Source organism: Myotis nattereri (assembly GCF_964212035.1).
Source record: "Myotis nattereri genome assembly, chromosome: 14".
Taxonomy (NCBI): Eukaryota; Metazoa; Chordata; class Mammalia; order Chiroptera; family Vespertilionidae; genus Myotis; species Myotis nattereri.
In genome coordinates, this window is record NC_138089.1 from 22,166,294 (window position 1) to 22,193,348 (window position 27,055).

At 52.8% G+C, this 27,055-nt stretch overlaps 1 protein-coding gene across 1 annotated transcript in view; it reads right to left on the bottom strand.

Annotated features, from left to right (window-relative positions):
- The window catches only part of DNAH1 (dynein axonemal heavy chain 1), a gene marked incomplete at its 5' end in the record, with an annotated part of 68,190 nt that extends 43,241 nt beyond the window's left edge, over positions 1-24,949 (bottom strand). Inside the window, 19 exons of the mRNA XM_081106615.1 lie at positions 139-392; positions 472-670; positions 1,065-1,220; positions 1,747-1,888; positions 2,083-2,165; positions 2,629-2,748; positions 3,330-3,555; positions 3,653-3,846; positions 4,577-4,727; positions 6,245-6,543; positions 7,460-7,671; positions 8,508-8,665; positions 15,781-16,033; positions 16,574-16,735; positions 19,545-19,677; positions 20,588-20,744; positions 21,158-21,332; positions 23,670-23,742; positions 24,704-24,949. Of these exons, the coding sequence (XP_080962741.1) occupies positions 139-392; positions 472-670; positions 1,065-1,220; positions 1,747-1,888; positions 2,083-2,165; positions 2,629-2,748; positions 3,330-3,555; positions 3,653-3,846; positions 4,577-4,727; positions 6,245-6,543; positions 7,460-7,671; positions 8,508-8,665; positions 15,781-16,033; positions 16,574-16,735; positions 19,545-19,677; positions 20,588-20,744; positions 21,158-21,332; positions 23,670-23,742; positions 24,704-24,949 (3,393 nt within the window). The remainder of the gene's footprint in view (positions 1-138; positions 393-471; positions 671-1,064; positions 1,221-1,746; positions 1,889-2,082; positions 2,166-2,628; positions 2,749-3,329; positions 3,556-3,652; positions 3,847-4,576; positions 4,728-6,244; positions 6,544-7,459; positions 7,672-8,507; positions 8,666-15,780; positions 16,034-16,573; positions 16,736-19,544; positions 19,678-20,587; positions 20,745-21,157; positions 21,333-23,669; positions 23,743-24,703) is intronic.
- Positions 24,950-27,055: the final 2,106 nt, after the last annotated feature.

The following is a 27,055-nucleotide window of genomic DNA, read 5'->3' on the forward strand; positions in this document are numbered from 1 at the left end:
ATTATTAACTCACTTAACAGAATGCACCTCAACCCTTAGAACTGGTGAAGGACCTCAGGGATGGAGCCCAATACTGCCGTCCTCCTGTGCTGTCGGGCAGGGCCTGCGTGGGGCAGGGTGAGCCTGCTGGCTGCCCACCTGCTCAATGGTGTACTCCTTGCCGGCCACCTCAGCCACCTTGCTAATGCTCGCAATGTGGTCCTGTAGGTTCATCTCAAGGCAGCGGGCGAAGGTCAGGTTGGCCTTGGGCCTGACATTAATGTTGATTTCATTGGACAGCACCTCCCAGTGCCGGTTCCGCATGCCAGGGTTTCGTAGCCCCTGGATCAGTGGGATGTATGGCTTGAACTCCTCGATGCGGGCCCGGATGTCCAAGGCCACTTCCTGGCAGGCTGTCGGGCAGGGTAGGCGGGTGTGAGAAGCAGCCAGCACAGGCAGGGAAGCAGGGGATGGACTGGCTTGGTCACCTACCTGGGATGTCCTTGAACTGCTTCACACACTTGTGCATGGTCTTAAAGGACTCAATAACGTTCTTCTCTAGCTGCTCAGCATCAATGGCTGACAGGGGGTCGTTCATCCAGCTCTCAGACCAGCGCAGCCAATCAGAGGCTGTGGTCCAGAGGTCCAGGTAGGGCTGGAACTCCTTCACCATCCTGGAGAGTTTGTCGTACTGCAGGGACAGAAGACCCAGGGCTGCTTTAGGGTTATCTCTCTATGCTGCTCCTTTGGGCCAGGTCCCCTCCTCATCCTTGCTCCTGGCTGCTGTCCCTAATCCTGCCCCGTGGACTTGAGCCTGGACTCCATTCTTCCTGCCTGCTTCAGGCTCTGGGCTCCGAGTGGCTGAGCAATGTCTGCACTGACCCTCAGGTCTCTTGCCTGGTTCTAGCCAATCTCCTTGCCTTGAGGGCCAAGGGTGGGTTATCTCCTCTCTGCAGCCTGCTTGGTCCTGCCCCCAAATGCCAGGGCCCTGCAACCTGGTAGCTGGGTTCTCATATAGCCACAAACACAGGGGATCACTCTCAAACCCTGGGAGTTAGAGGATAGGGTGCCCACAGGAGGCCTACGTTGGTGATGGGCAAGCCGAAGATGCGCTCGCGGTTGTTATAGAGCGCGGCCAGCTGCTGGCAATCCTTCAGCTGCTTCTTGACTCGCCGCACTTCATTGGCAATCTCGTGTGCTCGCGCAATCTCCACGTGTATGGAGAAGCCAGCTACCACAAGCTGTGGGCCAAGCAAGGAGCAAGGAGTCAGAGGCCTCTGTGGCCCAACCCATGCCCACATGCACCCAGGAAGCCCAAGATCCCTAGGCATCAGCATGTCCCAGTTCTGAGAGCACCTTCTTCTCCCAGAGTGAGCAGGCAGCTGACCCATCACAGGCAGCTGACTACCCTGTGGTAACATAACAAAATCAGAGAAGGACCTAGTGCCCTGAACACGAAGCCCACTGCGCACTGGGCATGAAGGACACAGCAGAAGAGTTGGGGCTCTTTGCTACTCTGAATTCTTCTGGAGCTTGCTACCCAGACACCCCTCTGGCTTTTCAATTCATTGTTTTTTCAGTTCATTCTTTCAGACATTTGTTCATTCATCCACCAATTCTTCCATCAAACATTGACATAGCAACTCCTGAATACAAGAATCAAGGCCCAGTCCTGGGGAAGTGTGTGTGTGTGTGTGTGTGTGTGTGTGTGTGTGTGTGTGTTGTGTATTGGGAGCCAATCCCAGCAGAGCCTCAGCCAAACCCTACCTGCAGCCCTTCCAGCTTCTCCTGGAAGTTGTTCTGATCCATAATCTGAATTTTGTGGAACTTCTCCTCTTCTTCCATGTGCTGCTGCCGCACCAACTCTATCTGCCCGAGGATCTTAGAAGGCCAGTTGTTGGCAGCCCATCTGGATGGGGCAGGGGTGGGGGTATCACAGCTGAAATCAAGATGGCCTCTGGCATCTTGGCAGGGCATTTCTGGTGTGACTGCACAGCCATGGTCACACGGATATTTGAAAGCCACTATAGCTTAGCACCTCTTGCCCTACCTCCTGCTGTCCACCACCCACCTAAGGAGGGTGGGGACCAAGCTCCCACTCACTTGTCATTGAAGTCATCTGTGCTGAGGTTGTAATGGAATTCATCCATGATCTGGTAGTCATCCATGACCCTCATAATCCGCTCCTGTAGGGACAGGCAGTGATGAGAATGCCTGTGTGCCTGGGCTCCCCAAGGTGATGGGTGCTAGAGAGAGGCTGCTCTCTTCCAGAGAGGGGAGACCTGGGGTTGGGGAGGAGGCATGGGGTGCAAGGCCAGCATTGGGCTCAGAGCTCCAAGGGCCATGGCCACCACACCTCCAACCTTCAGCCCCTGACCCATATCTTCCACCCTCCTCACCTCCTAGACAGCACAGCTCCGAACTTTCACCGTGCACCCAGCCACATAGCTCTCCCTAGCCCCACCTGTCTTCTGTATCTACCTCACCTCTGGCTTCAGTGTTCATGATCTCCCAGCTCCTGCCTTCAGACCTGAGCAATGGTCCATAACTCCCAGCTCCCAGTTCACAGTTTGCCCACCTGACATCTAGTCCCACCAGGATCTTGGACAGTAGTACCCCCGCTCCCTGGCTCCCATGTGTGTGCCTCACCTCCAGCAGCGCCTGCTTTTCAGGGATGCCCTTCATCCACTCTCGAAGCTCAGCCAGCTCCTCTATGCTATTCGGCTTCTCGTAGATCTTGCGGCTAATGCTGCGAAACTCCTCACAGATCTGGTGGTGGGAGGGCACTAGGGAGGCCAGGTGCCTCTTTCTTGCCTTCCCTGGGGCCGGCTCCGCCTTCCTGGTCCCCAGTGTTTCCAGGTAAGAAATTTCTCCCACTCCACCACATCCTGCAGCCAGCTCACTGGGGAGCTGCAGCCTTGCAGTGGGGCAATAGCATCACCAAGCACACTTCACCTTCTCCAGCCTCCTGGGCCAAGCCAACACACACACACACACACACACACACACACACACACACACACACAACTTCTGAGGCCTGCACTTGCACACCCTCAGCTCTGTGAAACAACCCATCTCAGGGTGTTTGTTCTTCATGAGGAGTTCCCAGTTCCCTACAAGCTTAGAGGAGGTAGCAGCATCCCCTTTCTGGGCCCCCTATATGGGACAGCTCTCTGTAGACAGCCAGGGTCAAGGCAGGATGACTTCCAGGTCCTTCCACTGGCCTGGTGTCTGCAGACACCCCTGACCTTGACTGGAGACATCTTGCTTGTTGGAGTTCACCCTGGATGCAAGGGTACAGGTGTTGCTCCGTCACTGGGGCTGGACCCGGGGGGGCAGTGGGAACTTACGTCTTCTACCTCCTTGTGCAGGTACTTGGCCAGGATGTCCAGCATGGAAGTGGCTAGGGCCTTGCGCTTCTTGGACAGGCTCTGCTTGACATTGTCCACATTGATGTAGAAGGGCCCGATGACGATGCTGCTGGGCAGTGAGCTGTCCATGATCTCTTTCTCCCGTAGGTGGGTGAGCACCACCCTCTGCACCTCCTCAGCTGATGGGCATTTCGTCTGGTAGGCCCTGTGGACAGCGGGCACACGAGGAGTAGAGGGTGGTAAGAGTATGCATGGGGGTCACACAGACACACACAGATGCATGCACGCACGCACACACGCACTTGAGGAATGTGGTGATGTCATTGTTATTCAGCTCCAGGTACTTTCTGTACTTCTTGGCGTAGGCCTGCAGTGGGATCATGGCCTTGCGCACAGCGTTGGCGATGGTGGCCCTCAGCTCCTCCACCAGGGGCTCGTGAAGCCCCACTGACTCCAGCAGGGGGTTACCGCTGATGAAGATGTCCTCCATCACCAGCTGTGGAGTGGGGGTGAGGCAAAAAACTGGATGAGCCATGAGCAGGTGGGCAGAGGAGTTGGAAATGTGATCCAAAGACTGAGTGTGGCCATGCACAGAGAGCATGGTGGGGGTGGGGACAGGGCAGGGCTGTGGATCAATAAAAGACCAAAGCCCCATAGAGTCCACCAAGGGGCACTGTCTTTTTCTGTCTGTGCCTGACTCAGCCCATTGCCAAGGAAAGAAACAGATGGGACAATCAGGTCACTGATGGCTCTGACTGACCAGCAAGGAAGACAAGAGGGGACTGGAGTTACAGAGGCTGCTGGACCAGGGCTTGGGCTCTGTGCAGATCTGGTAATGAAACAGGGACTTCTGACTAGAGTGTGGCGGTTGGTCTGTGTCCACATCTTAGCTGAAGAGAGAGGGCAGGAGCTGGGTGGGGTCAAGAAGGTGGGATCTGGGTCAGACATGGCTGTGGCAGAAGTGGGCCAGTGAGCCCCGTTGGCATCACCTATGTGACCTTTGGCTAAACTTCCCCCGAGTCTCATGACAAAATGTGGATGTTGATGGTTCCCAGCTCAGCTTATGGTGAGGATGAAATGAGCTATTCAAGAATTAAAGGGCGGAGCACACTGCAGCCAGGTGGGAGGCCATGATAAAGCTGAACTGCTCTAATACTCAGGGCAGCACCTGGGGCTGCGGAAGCCATTAGCAGCCAGAGCAGCAGGTGCCCGGGCCTTGTGGGTACCTTCTCCAGCTGGGGCACTGCGTGGGTGGCCAGAATGCCCTTGTCGAAGAGGTTGAGCAGAGATGTCTCGAACTGCTCTAGCGGTGTGCTGTAGTGCACTCCTGAGCTGTCCAGCACCAGGTCCACGATGAACAGAGGATTCTTCCGAGGCCTGTGGGGCAATGTGGGCTGACCATAGGCAGGGGCCGGAGGAGGCCTGAGTGCAACAGGCCCAGCCCTCTGCTCTTTCTGCTGCCATGGTGGCTCTTGAGCTCTCCATGATGAGACTTGCCTCCTCCCTCCTCCCAGAAACCTCCAAGTTACCAGAGAGAAAGCCCCAGACCAGCCAAACAGGCTCTGCTATTCCAGCCACTTACCCAGAATTCCATGCGCACCAGGGAGGGGGAGGACCCTCTGTGTGGTCTTGAGTTCATCAGGACAGGTCGGCCACACCCTGGGCACTGTGGCTCCCCACTCTCCCTGGGAGCCCTCTAGCCTTGGCTTCCGATACTCACCACATATGACAACTCTCAAACCTGGATACTAGCTGGGCCTCCCCTCTGCATTCTGGATTGCCACCCACCCACTCGGACCTCTGATGGCATCTCAATCATCCCGTGTACCCTGAGTCCTGCCAGCTTCCCCTCTACCTATGCACTGCCCCAAATCTGTCCCACCAAGTCCCAGCCCTGTCACCCCTTATCTAGACAATGGCAGAAGCCTTTTCTTCTGTCTCACTTGTCCCCACAAATCCAGAGTATGATTCTAGAACAGCCGTGGGCAAACTACAGCCCGCGGGCCGAATCCGGCCCGTTTGAAATGAATAAAACTAAGAAATAAGAGACCGTACCCTTTTATGTAATGATGTTTACTTTGAATTTATATTAGTTCACACAAACACTTCATCCATGCTTTTGTTCCGGCCCTCCGGTCCAGTTTAAGAACCCATTGTGGCCCTCCAGTCAAAAAGTTTGCCCACCCCTGTTCTAGAATGTAAATCAGGTCATTTCTCCCCTCTGATAGCTGCTGACCAAACTTAGAATAAATCCAGCCCTGATCATGACCCCAGGAGGCTCTGTGTGATCTGGCCTGGTCTCACCTATGTCACCTGACCAGCCTTCCCTGCCCTCCCCACGCCAGCCACAGCTGCTGGCCTCGCTTTCCTTGACTGCCCCAGTTTTCTTTCTCCCTCCATATTTCTGCACATGTTGGTCCCTCCACCTACCCCACATCTCTTCCCAGCTGGTTTCCTCCCTTCTCAAGTCTTGGTTCAGATGTCACCTCCTACCTGAACCCCTGGCAAAGCCCCTTTCCTCCCAGGGTCTCTCACAGCCCGTCAAGATAGGCAATGACTGTGCCTATTTTTCTCTCTCTCTATTCTCCTGTGAGTGCAAGGGTCATTCCACTCTTATTCCCCTAAAACCCTGCCTGTTCCTGGCTCAGAGAATATTTCTCAAATGAGTAACTCAGTGACTGACTGAGAGAATGAAGGCCACAGAAGAAATGCAAGCCAGGACGGAAGCCAACAACCAGGGTGGAAGCCAGGAGCTCCCTGCTGTCCAGGACCTGGCAGTGATAGGCACCCTGACCCTGGTCCCCTTGGTCCCCACACCCTGCACCACCCTAGCCACTGGGGCCTGGCAAGGAATAGTTCTGGTGTCAACAGGTGCCTCGGCCCAGGCGGCCCACCTGTAGGGGCTGTTGATGAAATCTTCGCCCCATTCCATGTCATCAGTGCAGTCAAGCACACTGTAGCAGGCGTCACTGATGAACTGGGAGAAGCTGGTCAGCGAGTCCTGCACCAGGAAGCGCAGCGTGTCCTGCAGCATGTACTTGATCAGCTCCATCAGCTTGCGCAGCTTCGACATGAGGTACACCGCCCAGTTGTTCTCGTAGAGGTTGTACCAGCCCTTGCTCATGTCCCGCAGGCTGCTGCGCATGGCCACCTTGAGCGTGCTGATCCAGGTGTCCTTGAGGAACATCTGCACCTGGAGTGGCCAAAGGTGGCATCACGTGGCCACCCTAGGGAACCGCTGCCCACAGCTGCCATGCTCAGGGACGCTAGACACCAGGATGCTCTAGTGGCCTCAGGACTCAGATGACTACACAGGGATCTCCCCCAACCTCAACTTATTGACAATCCCTGCCAACCAACACCCTCCTGAGACCCTGTGAACCAGGCCGCTCTGGAGGAAGCAGGGCTTTCCTTCCAGCCAAGGGAGAGAGACACAGAGACAGAGAGACAGAGACACCAGAAATGAGGCAGAGACATAGAATGGAGCAGAGAGAGGCAGAGACAGAGGAAGCCTTTAGGCCAGTGATGGCGAACCTTTTGAGCTCGGCGTGTCAGCATTTTGAAAAACCCTAACTTAACTCTGGGGCCGTGTCACATATAGAAATTTTTTGATATTCGCAACCATAGTAAAACAAGGATGTATATTTTTGATATTGATTTTATATATTTAAATGCCATTTAACAAAGAAAAATCAACCAAAAGAATGAGTTCATGTGTCACCGCTGACACGCGTGTCATAGGTTCGCCATCACTGCTTTAGGCCATCTGGCAGCCGTCTCCCATGAGGCAGAACCCCTTCTCTCTGGTACCCAATCCTTGGGGAGACACGGGGTGCATAGAGTTCCTGCTTTTGCTTCAGAGGCCACTAGGGTCCGGATGGAAAGTGACTGGCTCTCCTGTTCTTTTTGGGGTGAGCACCCCCCTTGGCACCCACCCCAGCCTACCAGAGGTCTAGGAAGAGGTGAGGCCTGTTTTGAAGAAAAGCAGGGCTCTCAGCCTCACCACTGGCTCATCAACCCTGGGCTTCCCCAGGAGCCCCTGGTCCGGCCTGTCAGAGCCAAGGCTCTGACCTGCATGCGGCTGCTTTGTGCCCTGGGTGGCCACGCACCTGAGCGAAGGTCTGTGACTGGATCTGCTCGAACTCCTCCAGGCGGCTGTACTTAGAGAGGCTCGAGTGGAACAGGGACATGGTGATCACCTTGTTGCACTCAGCCCGCACCTTGCTGAGGGCTGTGATGACCTCCGGCCGCGTGAGCAAGGACACAAAGGTGAAGTCCCCCTTCTGCTCCCGGAAAGGGTACTTGGGGATACTCACCAGCCCTGGTGGAGGGGGGAGAGGCGGAAGGGCCAGTGTCAGATGGGCCTAGGACACACCGGGGTCAGGACAGATCTAGAGGGACAGAGCTCCTGCCTCCTCCCTGAAAGAGGCACACATGTCCCCAGAACCCCTCTCTTTCCATGGTCTGTTAGAGGGGCCCTAGGGCCCCACAATGAGGTGCCTGCTCTCGTGTGGAAATGAATTTCCCCCAGGCCCCTCTGGGTCACAGACGCTTCTGAAATGGGTGAGCACCCTCTCCCCATCCATTCCTGCCCTCTCTGCACACAACCCCTGATGCCCATCTGGGCCTACCCTGGGATACCAAGAAAAGATGTGGGCACCACCAGGACACTTGGAATGCCCACTTCCACACCCGACCCAGCTTCCTGGGCACTTTATACATGTGGAAGACGGAAAAGAAATTAGCAGAGATTGGGGAGCTCAAAGCCAGGAGGACTTGGAGGGACCTGACAGCCTACTCTGACTCAGTCTGCCACCTGTCCAATGGAGTCGCAGCAATGCCAAACTACTCCTGCTATTGGAGGAAGAAAGGCCCACATGTCCTGAGGTCAGACAATCAGAGAGCCCTTCTCATCCCCTTCTGAACAACTGTTCTCCTGGTACACATTTACCTTTTGCTCCTTCTGTTCTACTCAGACTATTGTTCTTAAAAGGAACCTTCACCCACCACCCAGCTCCCCAGGCAGACAGGAAAAGGAGGGAGATGAATGCTGGGGACAGGATAGGTGCAGGTGAGTGTTGGGTTTATAGAAGGAGGGGAGGGAGGGGCTCTGGCTGGGTGGGTGGCCCTAGGTCCTCCTTTGCCTAATGCCCTCACCTTGCTTGGGCACCTTCTCCTCTTCCTTCTTAGGCAGGGTCACGTAGGAGAACGTGTCGGGCTTGGAGGAGACAATTTGGTCAAAGTTGATCTTGTTCATGCTGCGCTCGTAGTCGAGGTTCACTTCTTTGGATAGATTGCTGAGTTGCTCCAGAACCCTGTCCACGGGGCCAAGAGAGAGGAGTCAGGGGGCTCCACACACCCTGTCACCCACCCTGGGCCCAGGCTCTGCTCTGGCATGGGCTTGGGGACATGGGTTTGGGGCTTCCTCTGGCATGGATGGACGCATCTCCCACCTAGACTCCTGGCCACTGACCTCATTACCCTTGTCAGCTGCCTCTTTCATGCCACTCCCACCCTCACATCAGTCCCTGACTCTGCCCAGTTTGCTTCTCACTTCTCAATGTCATCTAGTGCAGGCCACCCTCCCTGTCTAGTCCCCTCACCCCCACCCCTGCCCATTCTAATCCATTCCTGTGCCCACCTAGTCCACCCACAGGCAGCCCCTGAGTTCGTAGAGGCACCAAGCTCTCACGTATCTCGGAGCCTCTGCACACACTGTAGCCTCTGGCAGCCACACCTGATAGATCCAGACCCAACTCCACCTGACCAGCCTTGCTCCTCCCGTGGGGTTTCTGTCCTGGGCATACTTGCCCTCTTTGGATGAAGGAAGCCCCCATTTATGCTCCCAAAGTGCTCTCCTGGCCTTGACACCCCTGGTCCCCTCTGGTCAGTAAGCACAGGACAAGGAACAGTGTGTACATGGGGCATGTCCAGCTTATGGTCATTTCTGCAGAGCCTTGAACAGGGCCTGGTATCAAAGGGTTCCCTGTACGCAGGTATTGAGTGCACACATAAAGAAGTGAACGATCCAAAGACTAGAGGCACTGAACAGTCAAACCTCTGAGGGAAGGCAGGGGAGGTTTGGAGTCGGGGGGGGGGGGGGGAGTAAGAGATCAACCAAAGGACTTGTATGCATGCATATAAGCATAACCAAGGGACACAGACAGTAGGGGGTGAGGGGATGTGCTAGGGGGGTGGGAGTGGGTGGGGAGAGGTCAATGGGGGGGAAAAGGGCAATACTTTCAACAGAATTTAAAAGGAAGGAAGGAAGGAAGGAAGGAAGGAAGGAAGGAAGGAAGGGAGGGAGAGAGTGAGGGAGGAAGGAAGGAAGGAAGGAAAGGAAGGGCAGGAAGGAAAGGAAGGAAAGGAAGGGAAGGAAAGGAAGGAAGGAAGGAAGGAAGGAAGGAAGGAAGGAAGGAAGGAAGGAAGGGAGAAAGAAAGAAAGAAACTAAGAAACGAATGAAAGCATGCCCATGGCTCAGAGCCCCATGTGACAAGCAGGAAAGGCTCTGGCGGGAGGTGGCCCATGACATCCAGGAGCCCGCCTCTTGTCAGGGACGTCCTTCACCCAGTCCCTGGCCTGCAACTCTCCTTCTGTGCTGCTCTGCTTCCCAGTCCAGCAAACTCAGCTCAAGCGCTGCTTCCTCCAATGACCAATAACTGAGTCAAACATACAAAATCAAGCCCCCTTGCCCTGTCTCCCTCAGGATAAATTCTGCAGCGGCATTCATGTAGAGTTCTCCATGGGATCAGAGGCTAGACTCGTCCTAAATCCACACCTTTGCTTCGTTGCTTCCTCCACCATATCCTTCTCTCCCCTACAGATTTCTCCTGAGAGGACTTCATCAACAAATCAATCACTTACCCAAGAATCTCCAAATCACACTTTGCTTCTAGGGACTCTGACCTACGGCAGGACTTAATGGACCCTGAACCTGTGCTTCAGAAACGGCTGCTGCCATCCTGCCTGGAGATGAAGCCAGCATGCACTGGAGGCATGCTGAGCCCCCACACGCTGAGCCTGAGACCGCCTGCATCAGGTTACTTGTTACAGGTAGTGTATATTTCCCTGATGGCTAAGCCAATCTGAGCCCAGCATCTTTATTATGTAAATGTTCTAAATAATCTAAAACTGAAAAAATGGGATTCTGGGCCACCAAGGTAATGGTGGCTACATCAATTCAACTCTCCCAGAACACTCTCAAAAGTACATACATACATACATACATACATACATACATACATACATAGAAAAAAAAAGAAAAGCAAGAACAAACAACACCTTTAGCATAGAATAGCGAAAATGCTCACACTTCACATTATCTTTAAGTAGAAAAATAAACATCAACTCCCAGTGAGCTGTTGCTCACATTCCTGCTGCAAGCCTTCCTGGAGGGCAAGGGAAGACAGGAAAACTGTGAAGGAGGGGGTGCTGGTAGCCCTAAGATTGATCCAAAGTCCTGTCAGAAAGAGCAAGCCCATCCCACGGGCAGGTATACTGAGCAAGAGTCCTGGCAAAGATCAGGAGGAAACTGACACACATGCATTCAAAGTAGTTTCTCAGAAGGGCATGACTGATGAGGAGGCAGGTGGCAGGAAAGGAGTCATTTGGAGATTGAAAGGTGACTGGGGAAAAAGTAAAAGTGAAAATGAGAGTCCTCAAAGATAGGAAAGGACAAAAACACTTGGAGGACACACAATTCTTCACACACACACACACACACACACACACACACACACGGCCATCCATTAAAAACAGAAAGCTAGTTTGTTACACTAATAGAAGAGGGCAACCTTGAACTAGGAATCTTGCAAAACATCCCAAATCCATGAAGTGAGTAGGTGAAAGCGAAGTACACGTATATGAAGTTACTATAAGAAAAAGAGAGAGAAGACCTTAACTGATGAAAAGTCTCATGCACTCCTCAAAAAAGAAACAGACACCACAGGAGGAAACCAGCACAGCTCTTCAAACTGAACTAAACATCTTCAAACAAGTATTTGGGCATATGAACAAAACACCTTAAATCAGACCCAAAGACAGAACACAGAAATAGGAAAATGGGAAGAAAGGTATTTGACTGAAAAGAAAAGAAATGGAAGAAACAAAACTTTCTCAGGAAGGAAGGCTAAATTACAAGGTTCCCAAGGAAGAATAGAGTCAAATAAATAAGTGTAATCATAGAGTCAATAAAAAATGTAATAAAGTACATTGAAGAAAGGCAGGGATATAACCAAGAGAATAAAAACGATAAAGAGAAAGAACTAAAAGGGGTCAGAAAATGGTTGAATTAGAAACTGGCAAAGAAGAAGCAAGACAGAGAGGTAAATAGGTAGATAGATAGATATAATGGAATCTCTGATGAAGAAAAACAAAACAATAGAACAAAACTAATACTTAAAACTATAATTCAGGAGATGGGGTGTGCAGGGCAGACAGCTGGAAAATCTGGGGCTGCTGAGCCATTCGTCCATACATACCAACACACCTTGTCAAACTAGCCCCTATCTTCCTAGTTACTTCTTCACCAGGGACTGCCCACCCCCATCCTAAACCAACCTCCCTACCTCTCCATTCTTCACAAATTTATTGATTCTTTGTCTAAAAGGTATAAAAGCTTCCTGCTCTGGAAAGAACACACACACACACACACACACACACACACACACACACACACACACCTGTAATTCAAAAGGAACTTGCAGAAATAAAAGAATATCTGAATTTCTGTGTTTAAAAGGCCCATTGTGTACTTGGAAAAACTGACCCAGAAAGATCAACTCTGAGGCATATTCTAGTAAAATGATTGGGCTTTAAAGATTAAAAAAATCCTCAAGCACTCCAAGCAAAATAATCAAACAGCTTACAAGAGACGGGCCACTGGACTGGTATCAGGCTTTTCAAAAGCAACATACAAAGCAAGGCGAGCATTAAAACAAAACAAACTCTAGCCAGTTTTGCTCAGTGGGTAGAGCGTCGGCCCACGGACTGAAGGGTCCCACGTTCGGTTTTGGTCACGGTGCATGCAGATAACTGATTGACGTGTCTCTCTCACATAGATGTTTCTCTCTCTGTGTCTCCCCCCCTTCCCTTCCACTCTCTCTAAAAATCAATAAATGGAAAGAAATATCCTTCAATGAGGATCAAAAACAAACAAACAAACAAAAAACGCTCTAGGAATAAAAGTATGAACCAAGAATTTTATATTCAGTCAGGTTGTCCTTCGGGTTTTAAACATGCAAGAACTCTAGGACGCTATACCCTTGAGCCTTTATAAGAATATAATGGAAGAGGAGCTGAACCCAACCAAGAGACTGATGGGGTTCCAGGCACATTACCCCAAAATATGGACCTTCGTATACTGACTGTTTTAAGCCGAAGGAATTTGGGAAAGAGCAGGTGCAGGAGGAACCCTCTGACCTTGTCCTGAGGCAGGCCATCAGACCCTCTCCTGACAGGTGCTCTCCCACACCTTGGAGGAAAGGACAACCTTAGCTCTCAGATGGCGCGCTGCCTAGAGGACCCGAAGGAACAGGCCTTGCTCAGCTCTCCCCGCTGACTACCCCAGCTCATGTCCTTTGTCCTGTCCCATTTCCCACAGCTGTCCCCTCCTCACCAGGCCTAGCATAACAGCACTTGGGCTGAACCTCTTCAGTCTCCATTTCCTCAGGGAGGGTCCCATGTCAACTAAAACATATAAATACATTTGTATGCTTTCCTCCTGTTAATCTGTCCTTTATTACAGAGCCCCAGCAGAAAACCTAGAAAGGTGTAAGGAAAAAGACTTTCTTCCTCCCCTATGAAATGAAAGGGGAAACGTCCGGAAAAAGGACTAATATGCTTAATATATTTAATTGTAGATTTAAGACTAAAACAAAGATACAGATGAGAGTGAAAAAATATGTTAAAATATTCAGTAGAAAAAAGCAACTAAAAATGGAAGGAGAAAGTAGAATGAGATTGAGGATTGTTGCATAGGAAATAGAAGAGAGTTAGAAATACTGTTAAAAACTGACAAACTGGATATTAAAAAGTTAAGTAGGAAAGCAGGGGATTACAGGCATTATAAAGAGGAGAAGTACAAAAGAATTCACTAAAATGAAGGTACAAACCTACCTAAATACCAAAATGAATTTTAAAAGTAAAAGAACAAAGAAAATGCATCATGTAGAGAAACATAGCATCTATAATAATAAAAGCATTATATGCTTATTAGATCAGACTTCCTTCTGGACATCCTTCCAGATGACCTTCTGGATGAAGCCAAGTCTGCGAGGGAAGCCCAGGTCCCGGGTGCCAGAGGGAAGCTGGTGCCAGCAGACGGGGGAAGGAAGGCCTACTGTTGCACGAATTTTGTGCATCGGGTCTCTAGTAATAACTATAATATTAAATAATACGACATAATTGAGATTAAACATATCAGTTCTATCACTTATTACAAGAAAAAGATTTTTATTTTGACTCACAAAGACCCAATATATTGATAACAAGACCTATCTAAAACAGAAAGGCTAAAAAGAGAGGGATGGACAAAGATGCATCAGGAAGATGGAAACAACCAAAAAAGCCAGATTATAATTCTGATATCAAACAAAGTAAAATTCAAGTTTAAAAGCATTAGACCTGACAAAGGACACTTTTTAATGCTAAAAGCTGCAATTCGTTGTGCTGGGCTGCATATCTGGCGCTTCGGCCAGACGGGGCGCGCTGAGCTTTCTGTTCCTAGAACACATAGCTAGGACGGTAGTCACTGTACTGATACTGTACTGTGTCGGGAACAAATTGTGTAAACAATGGCTTTGTAACTAACTTCGTGGGTTTTGCAAATAAAAACGCTGTAACTCCTCTAGTCGCTGGCCAGCTTAATAAAGGCTTCTAAATTTTGATCTGAGTCCCTGGTGGTCATCTCTGCGGGTCGCCCCATTACATTCACAATGATGATATATCATTTTCTCTCAGTGGACAAAAGTAAGTGAAGATATAGAAGACATAAATAACATAGTAATCAATAAGGTAGATTTTATGGAATATATATTATGTATAAAATGTATATTATATATAGATATATTATATATTTTTATAAATATATATTATGCATATTATATATAATATATATTATTAGAGTATAATACATCCTTATAATTGATATATTTTATATCTTAATACTAGAACTATGCCCCTTCCCAAGTGCTAATGGAATATTCACAAAAATTGATTATAAATTTATATTAGGTCACAAAGAAAACATCAGCAAGTTTATATAATAGAAATACTGTAACCCTAGCTGATTTGGCTCAGTGGATAGAGCATTGGCCTGCGGACTGAAGGGTCCTGGGGTTCAATTCTGGTCAAGAGCACGTGCCTGGGTTATGGGCTTGATCCCCAGTGGGGGGCATGCAGGAGGCAGCTGATCAATGATTCTCTCTCATCATTGATGTTTCTATCTCTCTCTCCTTCTCCCTTCTTCTCTGAAATCAATAAAAAGAAATAAAAAATAAAAAGAAATGATTTCCCAGTATCAATGAGCACATCTAATGCCCAGATCTTGGCTTTTAAATACCACTGCCCACTAAAAGGAACCAGGGCTCCTTGGAGAAATAGCTGATTTCAGGACTAGGTCTGGGAAAGTACAAGATGAGTCCAGAACTTCTCGCTGTGCCAGAAAGTAAAAACATGCTAAAAAACAACAGGAACATATCAGAAGGACACTGGAATCACCTGGAGGAGGCTCCCACTGGCCAATTTAAGCATCAAAATTAAAAAATGGTAGTAATAGATTATAACCCTTTGAATAAAATAGGAACCTATGAGTCCACCCTATATAATAAAAGGGTAATATGCAAATTGTCCCCTCGTCTGGGAGTTCTACCGGAGTTCGACCAGGGGGTGGGGCCAGCCCACCAACTGCCCAGGGCCCCTCCCCCTGACCCGCCCAGCCCTATCGGCCCTGATAGGTGCTGGTCAGCTGGACCCCACCTGTGCATGAATTTGTGCACTGGGCCTCTAGTACCGATAATAAGAGATCTGGAAATGAATAAGAAATTATTGGGGCCCAAGAAGTCCATAGTGCCCTAGCCGGTTTGGCTCACTGGATAGAGTGTTGGTTTGTGGACCGAAGGGTCCCAGGTTTGATTCTGGTCAAGGGCACATGCCCAGGTTGTGGGCTCAATCCCTAGGAGGGAGCGTGCAGATGGCAGCCAATCAATGATTCTCTCTCATCATTGATGTTTCTATCTCTCTCTCCCTTCCTCTATGAAATCAATATTTTAAAAAATTTATGTATATAAAGAAGTCCATAGTGCAGTGGGCGAGATAGCCTGAAACAGGTCAAAATGGAGGGAGCACTACCCCTGGGCAGCACTAGGTCCCACAGGAAGGATTCCGGAGGTGGCCATGTTTGGGGTGGGGAAGGGTCCGGCGGGGACTCACGTGGGCCCTTTGCGCATCCGGGGCGTGCTCATGGCCCACTGCTTGATCTTGCTCATGCTCTGCTCGTTGAGGAGCTGCTGGCCCTCGGTGGGCATGCAGTCCACGTAGAGGTTGTACAGCAGCAGCGCCTCCGTGTTCTTGCGCAGGGCGTTGGCCTGGACCACACGCTGCGTAAACACGCGTGGGTCCTCAGCACAGAAGAGAAGCTGGATCCGTGGCACCCAGTACTGGCAGTTCATGAGGGGTGGCCTTCCTGAGGCCGGCAGGGGGAGAGAGAACACTCCGTCGGATGTCTGGGCTGGACGCCAGGTGGCAGCCTGGCTCCGTGGCCGCGGCATGGTAGCCCCCGGCAGGTGGTTCCCTTTCTGACCCCCATCGCATCTGTGAAATGGGTCTGATGGCACTCCCTGCCCTGCCCACCTCTCAGCTTGTCCGGGATGGATGTGAAAGTGCTTTGCAAACTGTAAAGAGCTTTGCACAAACAAGGAACTATACAGGGGTGGCCGTTTACGTGGCCATTCCTTGATGCCACACCAGGGCAGACATCACCAATTGAGGGCCTCGGGCTCCTTCTCAGCATCATGCGGAAGGTGGCACATATCAAATAATGGCCATTTGCCCTTCCTGGGGTCTCTGAGTGATGGGCCCTCTGATCTCACAGCCACAGGACAAACAGAGCAAGGGAGAATTCCAACCTGAGCTGGCTGTGCCCTAGGTGGGGGTTGGTTTCAGTCACGGGCCAGGCCCAACCTGAGCTGGGGGTCCGCCTGGATCAGGGTCAGGAAGCTTGTACCTTCAGCAGTGACCCCTCCGTTCAGGATGGGCTGCCCCATCTCATCTCGCACCAAGCCATTCTCGTTTGTCTTGTGCACCAGGTACAGCTTCTTCTCCTTGTCGTAGTCCAGGACACCAACACTGCACCATACGTACTTCAGCTCCCGACTTTTGGGGTCCTCTGAAATAGGATGGGAACCCACCAGTGTTCCCTGCACGGGGTGAGCAGGGGCCTCTGAGTGTGAGCAGCAGGGGCTGGGAACGGGTCTCAGAGGTCACTATCTGGCCTCACTCCCACCAGGAAAACCCCCTCTGGCCCCAGCAGAGTGGGGGCCTTGCTTCCTCCCAGCTGAGCTGGACTCTGTAGAACCCAGGGCAGCAGAAGAGCCATATGGAGCAGGTCTCTCAGCCTTGTGCTCAGCATGTCCCCAAAGGGGGCAGAGAGAGAGAGATGGGCTAGCAGGACCGGGAGAGGAAGCAGGAAAGCCCCAAGCAACAGACCTATTGAGGATCTGGTTGTAAAGGTCATCATGTCTAAGCTAGACCCCTTTAAACAGACCAAGTCCAGGGTAACTTATGCCCTTCCCATAGGCTTAGAGGAAGGGCAAGTGACCTGCACCCTCCCCATAGGCTTCCTGTGGCAGCTGAGCCCGAGCCTCTCATATCAGGACAGCCTAAGGCAGAGTAGAATGCTGCTGCCCTGTGATGTCCTCACGGGGGGCCTCGGGGCCTGTAGGGTCTGGATGAGCCTCCCTCCACTCCCCAGGCGGAAAGCCTGCTTCTCCAGCTCCCCTCCTGCCACTGCACCCCACACCTTTCTCTCTTGGATGTCTGCCTATTCCTGAGACTTTGAAGCTTGCTCCTGCCTTTGCATTGGGCTGTACCCTCTGCCAGCAGTCTTCACTCAAGTTACCTTATTGCTGGTTTGTTCCCTGCTCAAGTGGTTTCTCCCTGGGAGAAGCCTCTCTGCCTAAAATAGCACCGTTGCCCCAGGCGCTCTCGGAGAGCTTCGGTCATACCGTGCAGCAGCCTCCTGGTGCTAGTCAGCCTCCTTACACTAGCATCCGCGCCCCAAGGGCGGGAGTGAGGGCGTCCCACCTGGATTACAGCTGCATCCCTATACCTAGAATGGAATCTGGTACGTATAGCAGGTGCTCAATAACCTTTCATAGAAGTTAAGACAAACATGGCACGGAGCCAGGCAGAGAAGGCCTCAATACATAGTGGCTTAAAACAAATGTGGGCAATACAGAGTGGACTGAGGAAGGAAGGGCTGGAATTCCCAGGAAACACTGCCTGAGGGTTGATGCTGGATAGATGAGTATAGGAGGTTGCTGTGGAATATCTCACCGGCTCTGGTTCTGTTTGTGTTTTTTAAATATGTTTTTATTTAGAGAGAGAGGAGGGGAGAGATAGAAACATCGATGAGGAAGAAATACTGATTGGCTGCCTCCTGCACACCCTCGGGAATTGAGCCCAAAACCCTGGCATGTGCCTGACCAGGAATCACACTGGGGATCTCCTGATTCACAGGTCAACGATCAACCACTGGGCCACACCAGCCCGGCTTTGGCCTATTTTTGTTTTCTCTTCCCTTCTTCATCAGTTTCCTTTTTGAAAATGCTGACCTTGTCTTGGCTCAACTCAGAGGAATAGACAGCACAAGCAGCCCCCACCGAAAACGAGTGCTCTGGCAGAGATGCTCCCTGCCAGCCCTCCTCCTGCTCAAGGCCAGGGCCCACGAGGGGCAGGGGCAGAAGCACTCCGGGAGGCTGCTACTTGGTGCATTTAAGGTTAATGCAGCCCCAAACCTTCTGGTTTTATCACCAGGAATTGGTGATCTGGGAACAATTGAGTTAAATTATTTTTGTAATTAAGTAAAAAATAAAGGGAGCATTCTAGGCTTCTTGTCTAGTTCAGAGAAATTGATTCCAGCATTAACCTGATTTTAAATTGAGACATAAAGTTAACAGCATGCTCAACAGACTCACTGAGGGCCCCCTGGACACAGAGCAGCCTGAAAACCAACACGGCTCTCGCACTCCTACCTGCACCTGGCCCCCTCCTTGTTCCGTGGTGGCGGGTCCACCCACTGGCAGGAAGCAGAGTGACCCTCAGCCTCGCCCAGGCGCATGGCCACCTTCAAACTCCAACCACATGACCCAGAGCTTCCTAGGATGCCTGCACAGAGCCAGCCACACAGGCCGGGGTGGTGGCCGAGGAAGCTCACCCTGGCACTGTTCCCAACAGCAGCTGACTGGAGAGAGCCTCCCGGCCCCCAGGGCAGACCCAGCTCCAAAGGATGTGCCAACACAGACAAGGCCGAGCAAACCTGGGCATCAGTATGGGTGTGTGGGGGGGGGTGCGATAGTGGTTGCAAGTGGGTAACGGTAGGAGTGTGTGTGTGTGTGTGTGTGTGTGTGTGTGTGAGAGAGAGAGAGAGAGTTTGGTAAAAATGTGCATGAGTGCGACTGCATGTTTGTGAGTGGAATGGTGCATGGGATAGCATGCTTGTGAATGTGTGTGATTGTGTCTCTGAGTGTTTGCAAGCGTGTGAGTGTGACAGTATGTGTATTGTCCATGTAGAGGTGAAGGCTGAGAGGCCACAATTTGAGCTGAAGCAATGGTGAGTTCTGGGTAGTGGGATGAAAGGGTTCAAACTGTGCCCCTATTCACATTTGAGCATCTCTAACAGACATGTATATTTTTTATTACCAATAAGTCAAAGTTGTTTTGTTTTTAACTCTAGACACCGTCCAGCAGTGCCTTCCCCAGCCCTCCCACTGATGTCATCCCTGGTCCCTGCATTTCTGGCCTTTGTGTAGCCATCCCCTTGGCCTGTATGCCGGCTGGGAGGTCTTAAAAGGAGGGGCCCTCACCTCCCAGGGCTGCCAGGCCCCAGGGCAGCCCAGGGACCCATAGCAGGGCTACTGCTGGGACAGGAGGGTACAATCCAGGATCCTGCCCCCTCCTAGGCTGGTCCTGCTCACCGTGCCCCAGGACGTCATCGGTGGGCAGGAGGGCTTTTCCTGGGACTGGTTTCCTGACCTGAGACCCTGGCTCCAAGCCCATGTTGATCCATTCGCTGGGAGTCCGGCAGTCAAACTCCTCATTGTCGAACACCTGGAAGAAAGCAGCAGATGTCAGGAGAAGGCAGCTCAACTCACTGGGGCCCGAGTGGCTAGGCAGGCAGAGGATGGGGTACCTACACAGGCTCCTCCAGATGTAGGTGCTGCAGATTGGGGACCAGAGAGCTGAGCATCTCCTCTGCTGTTCACAGGGGCCTATGAGTTCTGTTTCTATGGAACCCTGGATCCTTGTCAAGCTAAACCATCCTGAGGTTCAGGCAGAGGGGTACCTGGGGACTCACAGGGGGATAGGGGCTCTTTTTCCTACTGCTCAGGGTCATCCAGCTCAGGTCTGAGGCAAGAGGTGGCCCTTGATTTTTCTGAGCACCCCACCCAGACTTGGGAATGATGGAGAGTCAGGGTTGACGGGAGGCCACCTTAGCAGGGCCGTGTGCAACTGGATTCAGCTCTGCCTCCCCATGAGAGACTCAGGGTCAGGGAGAGGAAGGATGGGGAGGCCGGTGAAAGCCAGAGCAGGTTATCTTTCCTCTTTCTCCTCCCTGGACTCAGTTTCCCCATCAGTACCCCAAAGGGGCTGCAATGACGCCCTCCTCCACTCCATCTCCCCATCTCAGTGAGCCTAGAACAGTGTGAGGGAGGCCTGTACATATTCCACAGTCCAGCTGGGCTGCTTCTTGGTGCCTGTGGGGGGCGGGTGCAGGAGCAGGTCTAGATGCTGCCTAGGCTCCCAGGGAAGAAGTGGAGAATCAGAACCCCATGAGTCCTCGGGCCCCCTCTGTCCCAGCCTGGGATGCTTGAGACCCCTAGGGGACTCCAATGATGCAGTCGCCCTGTTTGACGAGAACTTGCGATTGCCATAGGGTCCCCTTTCTGGTTTGACCCCTCAACTGAGGTCCTGCACCCCAACCCCCTGACCACCAGCCCTCCGTGGAAGTTGGGCTCACCTTCAGCGGGAGATAAATGGGGAAGAGCGGGTCATTGCCCTGCTCGATGGTCTGGGGGTGGTAGGGGTCTGGGTGCCTGGGCATGAGCTTGTTGGAGTCGATGCCCTCATTGGCCAGCAATTGCGAAATGTCCAGGCTCAGGTACAGTCGCTTCCGCCTGGTAGAGGAAGACAAGGGAAATCTCATGATGGCTTGTGTGAACAAAATGGGTGTCAGCAAAAGCCCACAGGATCGAGGTGGCAGGGATGCGGCCGAGGGACCCTTTAGGGCCCTTTGCCCCTCTGAGACTCATCAGGAAGCAGTGTAAGGACTGGAGCTGGTACACTGGGCTCCAACTGCCCTTCTGTCCTGCCTGAAGTTCTACCACATTCACCCAGACGTCACCCTCCCTGATTCCACAGCAAGGAAGGCACTTTGTTCCCATTAAAAGACCAAAGGCCTAGAGGCTTTGATGCAAAAACTTGCACCCAGACTCATTTTAGTGACCTCTGCGGGAAGGGTCACTGAATTGCCCGCTGTCCCCCGCCCCAAGTTGTGGGGACAGGCCCTCCCACAGCCCACCAGCCATACCTCTCAATCTCAATCTTGCGGGGGCACTGGCCTGGCAGCACCAGGAAGGGCACCTGCACCTTGGGCTCATAGGCCTGCAGCGGGAAGTCGGCCTGGGTGAGCAACTCGGTGGTGGCGCCGATGCGCTCCTCCTTCAGGCGCTCCTGGAAGTCGTCAGGAAACTCAAAGGTTCTGACTGCAGGTGGAGGAGGGGCAGGAGCTGCAGAGACTCAGGCTGGGGCTCAAACCACGCCCCACCCCCCAAGACAAAGCACGAGGCAGGCATGAGGCATACACACACTTTGGGACGTGGTGTGCATGTTAGCCTCTGGCCGGGCAGTGGTGGGAGAAGCCAGACATGGTGCCAGACACCCAAGGGAGTGCAAGCCTGAGGGACGAAGCCTCCTGAAGGTCTGCTTGGTCCCACTCTCCTTGCCCAGAGCTGGCATGCTCCATCTTTCCCCTCCACGCCGCCCACAACCCCAGCACCAGTGGTGGTGGCTCAAGCCAGATGCTGAACCAAACCTCCGGTGAGGACTACAACCAAATCGGAAGGCAAAGTGGTAGCTCCCTGCACATTTGGGATGGGTTCCTGCTATCCCTACCCTAGAGCTGCCCCGCCTCTCCCCCAAAGGATATCAGTCTGAAATCCATCCACTCCCTGGGACCATTTTATTTTTTAAAAAATATATTTTATTGATTTTTTACAGAGAGGAAGGGAGAGGGATAGAGTTAGAAACATCGATCAGCTGCCTCATGCACATTCCCCACTGGGGATATGCCGGCAACCAAGGTACATGCCCTTGACCGGAATCGAACCTGGGACCTCTCAGTCCGCAGGCCGATGCTCTATCCACTGAGCCAAACCGGCCAGGGCCCTGGGACCATTTTAAACTCAGGGCAACCTGGTGGCCACAGAGCAGAGGCACCACCACCTGTGCCCTGGGGACCTTCAAGTCACACCATGGACACCTCTCCTTAGACACCAGGCCAGACAGAGGCGTCCGTGCCAGGTCTGGGGCGGGGGGGAGGGCTGGTGGACAGAGACCCATCGGTAAGGTGACCATTCAGCTTGCCTAGGACTGAGGTGTTGCTCAGGGTTTGGGCTGTTAAGTGGAAAATTCCAGGAAAACCGAGACCATGGAGCTGGGAAATGAGGCGTGGGAAGGTGCTTCAGGAGAGGAGCCACCTTCCCCGGGGGCTGGAGGGGCTCAGGACAGCTCAGTGATGGTCCCCCTCCATCCCCCTCCACCCCTCCTTGAGCCTCACCCTCTCTCTGGGCCCCATAGAAGCCTCCAGAGGCTCAGCTGAAGCCCATTCTTTCACCAGAGCTGCCACGTGCTCAGGGGAATCTCACAGCACAAGGTCTGGCCAAGAAGGCAGTTTTCAGACCCCTGGTCACCTGCTCTTGAGCCTGTGGGTCCATGACACCACTCCACTCCCAGAACATGGGCTCCTGGGTCTGTCCTGAGTCTCAGGGCCAAGAAGGAGCCAGGGGAGGAAGCAAAGCCTGGCCTCTGGCCCCTGCTGCCTCGACGAGCCTGCTGGCAGCAGAGTGGACGTCTGCTGCTGGCTGCCCAGAACCCTGACTGCCACCACCCGGTGGCATTTCAGCAGAGCTGCTGACCACCCCACCCTACCCACCTTGGATGGTGGCAGCACCATCCCAGCACCCCCACAGCTCTTACATCTGTGGTTTGTAACCATTTTCTGGGCCACATATACTTGTGAGACTGTTGAACACAACAGGCTGGATCCTCAGATCACAGAATGCACATTCATTTGATGTTTCTCTGCCACTCTGAGGGGTCCATAGATGCCATGAGACCCATGGGTCCCGGAAGGATTCATCTGGTTAGTGCCAACAAAGAGCCAGGCCTCTGCTGGGCTTGGAGAGCAGGGCAGACAGCTAGGACCCTGGGACATCTGTGCCTCATTGATGGTGTGTCCTGTCTGCCAACAAGTGGGAGGGCCCCACCTAGCTCTTCACCGCCACTCGGGGCCCCACCCTGCTCGCTGCCTCTCCTGGAACCACCCTATTCTTCCCTCCAGCACTGGGACTGCCCCACTTCCTGCAGACCTGTCCCAGTCCTAACAAGACTCATCATGGACACAGGACAGAGTCCTCATGTCCTCTTTCAGCAAACAGCCCCTGCTCACCTTCCCGCGCCAGGCTCTGTTCGAGGTGCTGAGGCCGCAGCGGGGGACAGCACAGACACAGTCCTGGCCTTCTCCAAGCCCCGCCCCCGGGGAGGCAGACAAGGCACATGTAAATGCCCCACCATCCCCAGCTGGGAGGAGGGGGCGGGGGCCCTGGCCCTCAGCACCCCACGCCCTCCACTCGGTACCCCTGTCACAGCTCTGAGAGAGTGTGATAAAGCAGCTGTGGCTCACTCAGCACTCAGGTCAGCGAGCAGGGCCCTTGCCAAGCACCTCATCCCTTGTTATCCCCATTTTACATTAGAGGGAACTGAGACCTTCAGCCAGGGTCTCCCTGAGGCGAGAGTCCCACCCAGCCCTCCAGGGCACTGACCTTTTGGGGTGAACTTGTCAAGGTCGGCCTGCCGTAAGAGGTTCTGGTTCATGGGAGGGCCACAGCATACTTCCTAGAAGCAAACCGCAGAACCCCAAGGGGGCATAAACATCCCGGGGACAGGTAGGACCTGGGAGGGACCCCAAGGCCAGGTGTCTTCCTGGAGTCCACTGGGGAGCACCACAGGGGCCTGGGGGTCTGGCAGAACCAGAGAGTTTGTACAATTCCCCATTCGCGGCTGCAGTGGGCCCTACCCCTTCTGGTCTGGCACTCCTCCCTCTGAGAGCACTCCTGGTGTAGGTCCTGGAACTGAGCCGCAAGGCAGAGGTGCTGCAAGGCCAGCAGGGGTCTCTGTGTGGACCTCCCATCCCCAGGCAGAGTGGGTATCAGTGGGTCCTTGTCCTATCTCTCTTAGCCCCTCCCCTGCTTAAAACCTTCCTAACACTGTCTGGTGCCTAAAGGGCTCAGTGAACCCCCTCTCTGTCCTCTCCCTGCCCCAAGCCTCTATCTCTTCTCTCACAGTGTACTTTCCTCCACATGGGCCATGAGCTCTGTCAGGGACCCCAAGCCTTTGTACTTTCTGTGCCTTCTGCCTGGGAACTGCCCCTCCCCCCACACCAGACACCATCTTACCTCTTAGATCTCAGCAGTATGCAACCTCCTCCAAGGACCCCTCCCAAACCAAAGCCATTGCCCCATGACAATAGAGACATTATCTCTCATCTGCACTGTATCCAGTGCTCAGTCCAGGACCTGTCACACAGCAGGTACTCAGTGATGAATTGTTGGATGAGTGAACAAATAGATGGACAGATGGATAGCCAGGAGGACAGAAGGAAGGGTGGATGAGTGGGTGGGTGGATGAATAGACAAATTAATAGATGGATGGGTAGATAGGTGGATGGATAAGTGAACAAATGAACTGATGGGTGGGTGGATGGGTGGGTGGGTATATGGAAGGAAGGAAAGAAGGATGGGCAAATGGAACCCACAAGGAGGGCTCAGGCTTGGTAGGAAATGGCTGCCACACTTACCCCAAGTTTATCCAAGGATCCAGGGCTGAGGATGTCAGAGTAGAATCCACGCTGCTTCATCAGGGGGTACTGCTTATCAGTGCTTGTCAGGGGCAATTTCTGGAGCTGCTCCAAATCGGGGAGTGTGGGTGGGACTACAGGCCAGGGTGAGCCTGGGGGCTCAGAGCTTGGAGGCTCCTCCAACCCAGAATCTGGTCCCACAGCAGTCTTTTTCAGTTTATGCCCTAGGTTGGTAGGAGCCTTCATCACAGAGTACTTTGGGGGCTCCACAGTTCTTCTGCATTTCTGAGCGCTACTTCCTGGGCATAAGCTTTCTCTCTTATCCCGTTCCATGATGTTTCTCGGGGCAATGTCCCAGCCAGAGCTCCTAGGAGAAGATACTGGCATCACTTGCCAGCCTCTGCTCAGTCCCCAGGACACCATCAATCAGGATGCCTTGTTGGCCACCCAACACAGTCCCAGCCTTCCAGTCATGGATAACAGAAGAGGGAGCACAGAGGAGGGCGAGAGGTCTGCCCAGTCTGGACAGGCACACAGAGCAGGCAGGGTCCCATCAGGAGACGGGGCCTTCCTGCATGCTGCCTGTGAGAAATGAGCCCCCAGAGTCAGGGCTGAGTGAAGAGAGTCTGGGAAGCTCTGCAAATGCCCCCACCCCGATGCACCCTCCTACTCACCCCTCTCCCCCGTGTCAGAGAGCTAGGCCTGGCTTCTCACAAGGGGAGACAGAGGGCGGCCCAGAGCTCACTCACTCAAAGAAGGGCCCTGTTTGGTTTCCCCTAAAATGACTCACCCACCGGCAGCCCTGGTGCCCTCAGTCCGGCCCTGCTGGATGCCCTGCCTCTCCCTGTGTGGGAACGGGGCCATGCCCTGCCTCCCCCACCCATGCCTGCCCTCCCAACCGTACCCCAGGATCCAGAAGACAAAGTGGCCTCCACATAAGGTCACGATTCTCCACCACCCACAGATCTCACTGCCAGAAACTTCGCTGAGGGTCAGCCAGCTTAGGAAACACACACACACACACACACACACACACACACACACACACACGCACACACTCCAAGCTCCCCAAAGGGAGCAGCAGATGTGCCACTGGGTTGCACGATCAACCACCAACCTAAGATTAAGGGTGAGCAGAATTTTCATTGTTGGGTGAGCAAGCCCTTGACCACATCGAAATGCACCACAGAGTGAACTCCTGGGTCAGGGGAGCATTATAAGAAACTGGACAAAGGTATGGGAGAGAAGAGGTTTCCCTATAATACCCATGCAAAAATTAAAATGAATGAGTTTACAATGATCACAAAAAACGTCAATTAAAAAAGTGGAACATCCTAACAAAAGGACATAAGGGCCTGGTCCAAGTAACACCCTCTCCCCCTCACCCATTCCATTTCCCACCCTATGCGTGCTGGGAGGAGGCAGCTGGGAATTTGCAATGCAGGCCACGCTTTTGGCTAGGTGTTCTATGCCCCGTCGTCTGTTGGGACTGGCTCATGCAGGCCTCCTGTTGGATCATACAGGGGAATCTTGCCTGGACTGACCTGAAAGGCAGGTAGGCAGTCGGGGGCATCTGGTGCAAGCTCCCCAGCCATGCTGAAGCAGCCTGCAGTTGCTGAGTCCATTCTAAGAAGGGGATGGTGAGCTGGCAAGACAACTTGAGGGACTCTGAAGGGCAGATGGAGCTCTGGCAGGAAGTCCCAGACTCAGCCCCAAGGCTGATCAGCTTCTATCCAGTTAAGCCGGGAGTTACCAGAGCTCTGCTCCCTGAATCCCCTCCTGGTGGCCAGCTGCCTCCCAGAGCAGGTGCTGAAAACAATGCTAAGTCTGGTCCACCTGCCTAACAGTCACCAGGGTGCTCTTCCTAGAGCACCCGAAGGACAGAGGTCCCACTGGAGATCAGCCCCATCACAGCTGCAAGCCTACAGATGGCTGTCTCATCCTCAAACAGAATCGACACACAGAGCAGACCTTGGAGAGGCCAAGGTCCCAGTTCCACCAGAAAGCATTCCATTCCCTGGCTTCACCAGCTCCCAAATAGGCTAGAATGTGCTCAGCTGCTTCACTGCTATATTACAAGGACTGATGGAGAGAGATGCAGAAATGCCCAGGAAACCAGTGTTGCTGAGGGCAAACGGAGTCTGTGATTGGGGGGTTTGCTGCCTCTGTGAGCCATTTCCCGCTGAACAGGTTGACAGTGGGAGCACGCATCCAGGCGTGTCCCAATAAGGAAGATGGAAGAGTGAGCTGCAAACTCGGAGTCCCGTTTCCTCTCTGTCAACCCTTCACAAGGATCAATAGCTCCCTTCCAGTCCCACCCACCCCAGCTCTGGGCACTTGTACATTGCCGGT